Source organism: Montipora foliosa, chromosome 9, assembly GCF_036669935.1.
Source record: "Montipora foliosa isolate CH-2021 chromosome 9, ASM3666993v2, whole genome shotgun sequence".
Taxonomy (NCBI): Eukaryota; Metazoa; Cnidaria; class Anthozoa; order Scleractinia; family Acroporidae; genus Montipora; species Montipora foliosa.
The window spans coordinates 39,302,739-39,312,958 of record NC_090877.1 but is presented as its reverse complement, the minus strand read 5'-3'; the positions used below and the strand labels follow the sequence as shown (position 1 = coordinate 39,312,958).

General features: G+C 36.9%; 1 protein-coding gene across 1 annotated transcript; it reads right to left on the bottom strand.

Annotated features, from left to right (window-relative positions):
• Positions 1 to 1,615: 1,615 nt before the first annotated feature.
• On the bottom strand, positions 1,616 to 8,528 carry LOC137970593 (patatin-like phospholipase domain-containing protein 4). The gene is made up of 6 exons (XM_068817116.1): positions 7,967 to 8,528; positions 6,342 to 6,407; positions 5,951 to 6,221; positions 5,107 to 5,283; positions 4,816 to 4,954; positions 1,616 to 3,387 (listed from the first exon to the last, which is right to left on the bottom strand). The coding sequence occupies exons 1-6, from the start codon at positions 8,381 to 8,383 to the stop codon at positions 3,240 to 3,242; spliced, it is 1,218 nt and encodes a 405-aa protein (XP_068673217.1). The 5' UTR covers positions 8,384 to 8,528; the 3' UTR covers positions 1,616 to 3,239.
• Positions 8,529 to 10,220: the final 1,692 nt, after the last annotated feature.

The following is a 10,220-nucleotide window of genomic DNA, read 5'->3' as shown; positions in this document are numbered from 1 at the left end:
AACTGCCTTTGTTTTTTGACCTAATTCGCGGGAAGGGCTAGTCTAAAAATAAACCTTCTTGTGAAAACGCAGTTTCACAGATGCTGTATGGAAGTTGCACGCTCCAGATGGGCTCCTGACCTATATCAGTGTTTTGATCACGTACATCAAAATCGCTACCCTGGGGACAGACCTCACGATTAAACTCCCTCGGGCTTAATAAGCACCAAAACACCATGTATGACCTCACCATACATTGAATACTAACCGACAAAGATTAGATTTGAGATTAAACATCGTTTTAGGCCTAAAAAGTTATTGCTCCTAATCTCAGTCTTAATCTGAATCCTAATCTTAATCTCAATGAATTAGGAGCAATAATATTTAATCTCAAATCCAACCTTTGTCGGTTAGTATTCAATGTATTGTGAGGTCATACATGGTGTTTTAGTGTTTCCTTTCGCTGTTTCATGGTTTAGTAATCCCCTTTGATACCCCATTAATTCGACGGAATGGCGCTCGGTCATTTTACTTTTTTCCGGCTTCCTTTGCCTTCACAAACAGATAAATAAAACTCTTATATTTCTTTTCGAATTCTGCATTTATTAACCTTTGTATTGATATATAGTTTGAGATAGTTTCTTCTAAAACAGCGCGCGTAGGAATTTTTTCTGGAAATGCCTCATCATAGGTCCATTTCAGGTGATCAAATGCCCCCACCCCGGGGAAAATTACCAGATTACCGTTCTCACTTTTCAGTAGCTTCTATTATGCTTCTGAAGCTGTGTATGTAAACATGGTTTAATAGACAACACCAAGGAGAACCAGGAGGCCCTACATGGGACAAGGCTCAAGGAGGACAGGTAACAGGTATAAATATCCAAAGAGAACCAATAACAAAAAGTTGACAAATTTTGATGTCGAATTATAATTACCGGTATGTCTATGTGGATTACCGCATGTAAGTACTACACTAGACCCATGTTCTACTCATAGAGAAACACATAGAGAATACGTGACATGGAAACATAACATGAAATCGAGGCTAGCGATAAAATTCCCCATCCCCTATGAGTGGTGATCAAATGCCCCACCCCCGGAAAGACTACGATGATCAAATTCCCTCCCCTCGGGTAGAAAAAGGTGTCAAATGCCTGGGGGGATGTTGAAGCTTCAATTTGACTGATACAAAGATAGCCCCAAACATGCTAACAGTAAGGCAGAACTGAATGTTCAAATTTTCAGAATCACAGTCTTAAATGAGGAGCAGAGGTTAGACAAACACATGCATGTTCTTGACACGGAAATTTATGGCCAAATCAGGATTGGTCTCTTGTGCTCGTTCATCCGATTTTCTGCAGGCCACAAAAAAAACCAGAGTCAAATCGGTCAAGTAAATAATTAACTAAGCGCCTTTTTCTTGATCATGGATTATAACAATTTTTCATATTTGATGACCAATATTAAGAAACACATCTCAGTTTGCTGTCACAAAACCGAAATAAAATTATTGGAAAACAGTGCTTCTATTCTTCTTCTTCTTCTTCTTCTTCTTCTTCTTCTTCTTATTATTATTATTGATGATAATTCCCACTTATGTTAACAAAGAGAGTAGACAAAAATCAGACAATTAAAATAACAAATTTCCAAAGCATTTTTTTTTATTTTTAGTATTTTGATATTTTCACAAATATTACAAACCTTAGCCCATATATTAATTATTGATAATAACAGATCTCATAATCTTTTTGTTGACATCTGACAAGTAAAAATCTATTAATTGGATTCTTATAGAATAAATTTATATCATACATAATTACACGATCTACATGTATACAGTTTATAAGAATTATTAATAACAATACATTTTCCGAAATTGCCCTTTTTACATGTATGAATATTTTTTTTAAAAAACACCCTTCCACCTTGTGCCCAAAATTTAAAAATCATTTCAGCATATGCCATGAATTATATGGAGAAATTTGATGCAGAATCAAAACTCACCTCTAAAACCACAGGCAACCCAAGATCATTGTAAAGGAAAAACAAAATTACTGTATTTACCTGTGTTTCTACAGGCTCCCAAACATGGACCAAGCTAAGGTTGGTCTGTTTTTTTTTCTCTTTGAACCATTCTCCCTCTCACTTAGGGGCTTGTCCACAGAATTTTTATATTAATTTTATTAATAAGGCATCTTTTCACATAATTATTATTGAATTTCACAAAAGTTGCCTGACAATGATCTTTCTGCCCTTTTCATTTAGGTCATTTATAAAACTTCTTGCTATCTCTACAGTAACCTCGTTCCCGGGGTCTCTATTGTAACCGGCCGGTTGCAAGAGAGACCCTTAAGGAATGACGTTGTCTCTACAGAATATTAATTCCTCATAATTTTTAAGAATGAAGGGTTGGTTGATCAAGACAACCGAACTGAAACTCTAGGGTGTAAACAATACCTGAGCCACAATAAATAGCAAACACCAACCCTACCCTTCTCCTATCCACCTTTAGGGTTAACACTGTTCTAAACCATTATTATTTTACTGTAGTTTGTTCTTTTTAGCATTTTTTATGTGAGCCATTCCAGATACCTTAAACTGTTGATAGCCAAAAGATAACCCTGGTCTGTCCTAATTTTAATTCTTCTTTACGTTTAATTTTCTTAATCTGAGGGTAATAAAGTTAATTTATGAGTGACTCACAGACTTGACTCAGAGGTATTTCACATTGTGTACACACCAATCCAACTCAAAATGAACCGCTTTACCACAATCATATTTCTGACCATTCAAATTTCAATGATCAATTTATGTATATATACATATTCAGATCCAATCATATTGGATTTCACGTTTCTTTACAAAAATGCTAGCTCTGTTAAAAATGCTGTGGTTCTTCCAATGACTTAAATTATGTCGACTACAATTACTTATAGTTCCCATTATGACCTGCGCTCTACATGAACATGTATGAAACAGTAGCTCATACACTACAAATGCCATATGGAAGATAGCCGACTGGAAAAACTTTGATGATACTGGTACTTAATTTCCTTGGATAATTATTATGCAATAAAAATCTAACCAATTTTTGGGAGTTTCTAGCTGTACATGCATGTATGTACACTGTAAATTATGCAGACTCATTCATATAGCTCTTTTGTAATCTACATTACAATGACAGTTTGTACAATAATTTATACAAGCAATAACATTATATATATATACATAAATTAGGTACAATTAACATAATATTGTACTCAGTCCCAAATTATCATGGGTTGTCCTTTCTTCCATTCTACCTCATGTTTATCTTGATATGTGTGGATCATTATGTAGACCATGGATAGTAGCTGGTCAAGGAAGATACTTCCTGTCTTCTCGACTTTAGGCAGTACTTGTATAAAACTGTTAAAGAAACAAAAAACCAAATGAAACAGGTAATATGAATACTGCATTTTATGAGCCTGTTTCAAAGCGTATGAATGCTGACAGGCAACACAACATTAACAAATGGTGAAAGAAAACTTCCTAAATGCCAAATTGGAACCCACTTATTAATTCAATACAAAAGAAATAATGAAGACAGCCACATTACGATTATTAATGCTAATTGGCCATTTCCGAGTTCATGTCTGCCTCGTCTTTGAAGCGAGTCTACGTGCAACATTTTTCTTATGATAAGTAGTTTTCTTTCATAGAGAGGTTTTCAATTGAGTGTCGAAAGTAATTAGCGAATTGCTTTGGTTTTGCATTACTTCAAGGCAGTGATTGCAGGTTCAAAGTATTCACGCCACTTTTTCAACCAATCGGAAGTGAAACCAAAACCAATTGTGGCTCGCGCATGCACATTTTCCCGCGCTTTGTGTTGTCTACATGTAATTACTTTGAGTTTTGATTGGTTTACTGGATTGTCTCCGTCCTTTCTGATTGGCCAAAGTAATTACTTTGGTTTTGGTTTTACAACACTTGATTGAAACTCACTCTATGTAAAGTAGAACTAATTACCATCACAAAAACTTTGCACATAGACTTGCTTTAAACACGAGGCAGACATGAACTCGGAAATGGCCTATTCTGCATACACGAATAAAGGTTGTTGAAGACTTGCTGATTCATTGATTGATGCCACAAAGACAGCTGGGCAGAATATTATTAAAAGATTATGAAAGCATATTAATGTAGGCTTTTATGAACCTTTTGCACAAATATTGGACTGTCACATGATAATTATTGTAATCTTAAGTGATGTGTTTTCAACAAATAAACCGTTGTTGTTTGTCATAACTTGGTGCCCAAAGGTGGGGGCAAAGCTAAGGTTACAGGGAAATGATGCCATTTCATGAATTCTCAAACAATGACAGCAATGTTTGTTTATAGCAGTGATCATTAAGGGTGACCTCAGCATAAAAGCATTATCAAGTGGACAGATTAGTGCCCCCTTGGAAGACTTCTATTTTAATAAAGTCACATGAAACGTTTAAACTGGCAAACATACTGTAAGCTAGTGTCATATAATTATTTTCAGAATCCGTCTACAAAAGGTATGTTCATTTTCTGCCAAATATTCTTCACCAGAATTCTGGAGTAAAGTAGATGTCCCATAGTAAAACATGTCGGGTACTATCCAGGGGTGAAAAGAGAAGTTACTCATCATTTTTTGTTGTATTTCCATCCTTTTTCAGCCAGTTTTCCCTATCAACTTTTTGGATTACTGGTAAGTCATTCCATAATTTCTGTGCTCTCTTTGATTTTGTAAAAGTCATTGAAGGGAAGTTATGCCAATTAACATGCTTTAGAAATAATTTATTATTTATTTAAGTGTTATTCCCTTACTTGTGAACAAGGTGATAGATTTTCCTGAGAAGAACTACATATGGTTTTGCTACCAGCTTGACAGCCGAAAAAAGTCTTCGCAAAAAGTAACAGGACCAAAGCTCTGCCTCTTTCACAGTGTCATTAGCTTCATAAAGAGCTGCCAAAAAAATAAAAAATAAATAAATAAATAAATAAAAGAAATATTAAACAAACCTGCCCATGAATGAGTTACCAGTAATATTATATGTCATGTTTGCAAAAAAATGACACAAGCAGATATTTACGGTACCTCTCGAGTAAATCACTCACCTAGAACGAGCTTGGTAGCTCCTTCTTCATCAGTATCAGTGTCAGAATTCTCTGAAGTTGTGCTGAATGTATCTTCGTCTTCACTTCCATATGAACTGTCTGATCGTGGCCGTGTTTCAGGGATGTGCTGAGGAACAGGAGGGGGTTGGAGTGCTGTTTTCTTCAGCATATGAGGATCTTGAAAGAGATGAACCATTGAAAAAGTCAGGAAATTTTTAAGACCCTAATGTTAATTTCCTCTATGTTGAGTTCTCACAGAAAATGGAGGTTCTTTGACAACTAATATTAGGGAGCTTAATAAGCACGCACGTTTTTGAGATGTGGACAGCAACGGGAAGTGAGCTGTTTTCCCTTTTAACTTGTCTTCGCACAACTACATTTACATTGATAAGTATCTTTTCTCCATTAGAGATGATTAGTACAAAAATGTGGGAGACACCACTGTCCTGAGACGAGAAATTTTCTCTTCCAGTTGCCGTCCGTGTCTCAAAAACGTGTGTGCTTAAGCTCGCTATTGTTTTTTATCATGCACTTAACATTATGATTAGCCTGCAAGCAAGCTGCTGCCATTGAAAATGGCATTTGGTCAAAATTTAGCGGCTTATGGTGACGCCTTGCTCAGCGGAGGGTGTAAAGGGCAGATCGCAGGTTGGGGTTGCAGGTTATTGTTTTACGATAACTGAAATAACCCAACCCTTTACAAAATGCTAACCTTAGGCTTAGTTGTCAATGGCTGGGCTGCTTCAGGGATGAAAAGGTAATAAATTAACGTTAATTTACACTTGAAATAAATTTACATGTTCACATACACTTTTTTGTCTGAATATTTGTCAAAGACACTTACAATGTGTCCTCAAAAAAGTCAGGGTGTCTCTGTAGCCATTTAAACCAATATTAAACAGTACATCTTGTTGAGGAGGAAAGAGTGCTCTGGAAACCCGGTAAAGATTATGAAGAGTCACTTGCATACTGGTATTCATGAAGTCGATGTGGGCATCATTTGATGAGACGTCCTTGGGACATATGTCACACTGACCACTGAATGGAGACACTGTAATTGTTTCTCCTGTGAAGTGTTGAGGCAGGTTGTCTGAGACACCTCCATCTACATAATACTAGGAAAAAAAATGGAATGCTTCTTTATTAAAATATGTGAATCTTGATCCTCCTAGTTTAACAAGATAAAAAATTATTTAACAACACTGTTACAGCTTGAGCAATGAATCTTGACTTACCTTTCCTCTAATTGATATAGGAATAATTCCAGACCAGAATGGTACAAAGCAGGTTGCAAGTATTACCTGTATTAAGAAAAACAGTAAAGTGATAAAAAGTAAATCTTTATACTTCTCCTAATCCAGTGCAGTCCAATTTAGTTCCTTCAATAGTTTTCATTCAAAATGGTATTTTTAAGAGTTAGTCCATTTTAGGGTAGTCCATTTGGGTAGTCCATCGGGATAGTCCATGAGACTGAGGGTCAGTGTTTTGTCTACCCCCTTTTATGATCGTATGTGTATGTTAGTTGCTTTCTGAGATTTCTTTCTTAGTCTAAATGGATAAATGGAATTAAAATGAAGAAAGAAACCAAAAACTGTGGCTCAATAATTAAGCAATAATAACACATCATTCATTATCATTACTGTACTGAGTGTTACGGTGTCTTAAGGCTGAGGTCCCATGAATTATCAGTCAAATGATCAATGAGTCAATGAGACCCACAGTTAATTAATATACCGGTAGCAATAATTTATTGATTAAGCCTTAAAGCCCTCATTTCAGTGATTAGGCCTAACCACTCACTGAATTTTTAGCTTTCATTTTATGGGTTAGGGTAACTGCACTTACTCATTGACTCATGACTCATTGACTCATTGATCCATTCACTCATAAATACTTGATACTCCTAAAGGCTAGTTTCTCAAGTTTCTTGTTTTGAGCTAAATAATTTAGCTCAATTTGTTAATGCCTATTTCCATTTCAACTGCTTTCCTTGCTTACAGAGCAACTTATACTTGTTTTTGCCACATAACATCGGGACAGATCATAGAAAAGATTTCTCACAACAGTACAATTTAACCCCTGCAGATCAGAATTAATTATTCGTTAACCAATCCTTCACCCCAAACAATGCTTGTTTTGAAGTCTGTTGGGTTGAAATATTTAATCCACATGCCTACCAAAGTATGTTCTGTAATCCAAATAAACACTTAGATTTTCAAAAAGATCAACCAGCAGAGTAACTGTTGTAACTTCACATTTCCATTCAAATTATTTACATAAGTTCATATTGATCATCAACTAGCATAATAAGCAGTTGCAGAAAAACCAGACAAACCGGCCTTGGACATATTTTATTCACCACAGCAGCTACCCCAGTTGTCAATTCGCACGTTTCTCGTTTCGCAATACACATGAAAACTAACACCCTACAGACAATAATCCATGGAAAGAGACACCTGTTATGCAAATTACACTTGGACACCCGCCATGCTTATGTTTTGCAGTGACAACCTATTAACACGACATGAAATTCCAACCGAAAAATAACTTATGCTCGCCATTTTGCTAACAAAGCCTTTAATATGATTCGAGAACGCGATCAGCCGTTCCAGAGGCAAGGACGTTCGAATCGAAACGTTGGCCGGTGATGCAATCACAACGAGTTCGAAAGCGATATTTCGACGCGAAATCGATCCCTAAATTTCTTCAGCGTTCATTATGGCTAGAACGTGAAACAACGCTGAATTTTCGGGTTGTAAATAAAAAAATGCCTCAGGCAAAATGTACTTGTATTTCAAACAAAATCTCTCACACACTGCGTCATGGTTTTTAAAATAATATATCTTTGGTTTCAACTTACCTCTACTAATTCTTCTTTAGAAGAAAACTCTGATATCACTACGTTTTTCAAGTCAGAAACTCTTGTTACAGAAATGTGTAGTCTTCCGCTCGCAAGTTTATGAGCGTTCTCTGGAATGTTTTTCTCTAAAGCTCTCCTCAATGTGCCATTAACATCATAGCTTGGATGAAGCGTTCCCAACGTTAGAGTGTTCGCTCGTTTGGCGACTCTTACAAAAAACTCACAGAAACCATTGAGGTCTAAGTCTAACAAGCAAACTGTGGCAGTTATTCCACCAGCGCTAGCTCCGCCACAACGTTTCAGTCTTTTAAGAAGAGCTGGCGCATTATCTCGCATACTTGAAAGGACCCCGAGATAATAAACTCCCAAGAACCCGCAACCAGAAAACGATAAGTTTAAATCTTGCTCGTCAGACATGAGTGAACGGTCGACTTGGCGATTGCTCAATCGAAATATTCCTTAAACTTTGAAGGAGAAAGTAAGCGCAACTGCCTTCGTTAAAGGTGGCAAGATAAACATGGCATTGTCTTGCGTGTTGTACGCCTAGTCACCGCCCATCTCTGACCCACCTCACCTTTATTCTGATTGGCTAATTTTCTAAAGACCCAATCGGATATGTCATCGGATATTAAAATTGCCAGCCAAACAAGATTGAAAAACAGGTTACTCTGTTTGCAAAGCCGGGTTGAAGCGTGACGTTAGCGAAAAAAAAAAAATATAAAAACTCTTCAATATGGGCATAAATTTCACGATCTGTAGTTTGTTTGTGTTCTAAATTGCTTTCAATGGGATTGACTCGAAGGATTTCATTAGTTTTCCGGTTTTCAGACGTCCAAGACATGTCACTTGCACATTAATGTCGCGCATTTCGGAAGCTCGGACAACAGCTGGTATTTTGTTATAAAATATTTTCTTTTCAGTGTTTTTTGGCGATGCATTTTTGGACGAGATACATTCAAGACATTTCATGATTTGGTTCATCATGGATCAGAATTCCCTGCTAGCAGAGATCTTTTTTCTTTTGCTTTCGCTGTACTCGTCAGCACCGCGAAAGCAAAAGAAAAGAGATCTCTGCTAGCAGGGAAGGATCGGAAGAGAAATGTGGAATTTTTCATTTTAATAGATCACCTTGCGAGCGAGTAATAATTAGCTTCTGTCCTGCGGCCCGAGGATTTTCAAATAACATTTATTCAGTGGAAAGTTTCTCAGTCTTATTTTAACTTCCCTGTTTTTGTTTCTGTAGATTGCTATGACAGCTCACTTCCGCCAGAGACGGTAATATTAACCCTTCAATGACACATCTCACGCGAGCTCTGTGTGGTACTAGGATGAAAAGGGCCTTGTTTCGAAACTGGCGAGATCATCCACTGGTGAATCTCAAGTAAAATAAGAAAAAGTCTTCTGGGTCGAGGAAATTCTTTACGTCTCATCACCAGAGGAAGCCGAAGCTCGAAATATGAACGTCATTAAAGTATTAATTTTGGGCAACCGTTGAATACAACAAGTTCTTTTATTCAACTGTTACGTAACATAGGGGTTTCAGCTGAGTGCGCGCGCGAGCCACACACGTAAAATCAAAATAGAAGACCGGAGAAAAATAAACTTTACCACTTATTTCGCTCATATTTCTTCTAATTATTATAATTTTTATAGAGATGAAATATAAACATACATCTCCTATTCACGAAGAACTACGAAAATTTTGCACAAGCGGTTTCATGTGTTGGCCTGCAGTTCTACGCGCGCGCGGACTCGAATGAGCGGGCGACGCATACGTAAACGCTGAATTTCCAATCTCGTCCCCACTAGCCTCCCACGCAAACGTTCTTACTAAGAACGTTTGCGTGGGGGGCTACAAGAACACCGGCTACTTCCAAGGCAGGAAGTCCGCAAATCACGGACTTCTTACTTGTTTACGCTGACTCAGAAATAATATTTGAAACAACTTCAGTGGTTGTCAACGGTTACAAAAATGGACCTTCACTACGACTGCGCATAAATTGGAAGTGGCCAGATTTCTTTTGGTCAGCATCACGAACACGTTTGTATCTCTTCCTCGATTCCGGACGGCAAATTGCTTTCATTTTTTGCATTTTAACCTAAATTAAATTTTATTAAATTAAAATTAATTGTAGGTCTTAGATGTTGAAAAAATTCTGTCGGTGACAAAAAAATAGAGACATGTTTTAAAAAAGTGATTTTTCTGTAAAACTGTCCTACAGATTTTGATGAATTTTAAGTAACGCTGTATGGG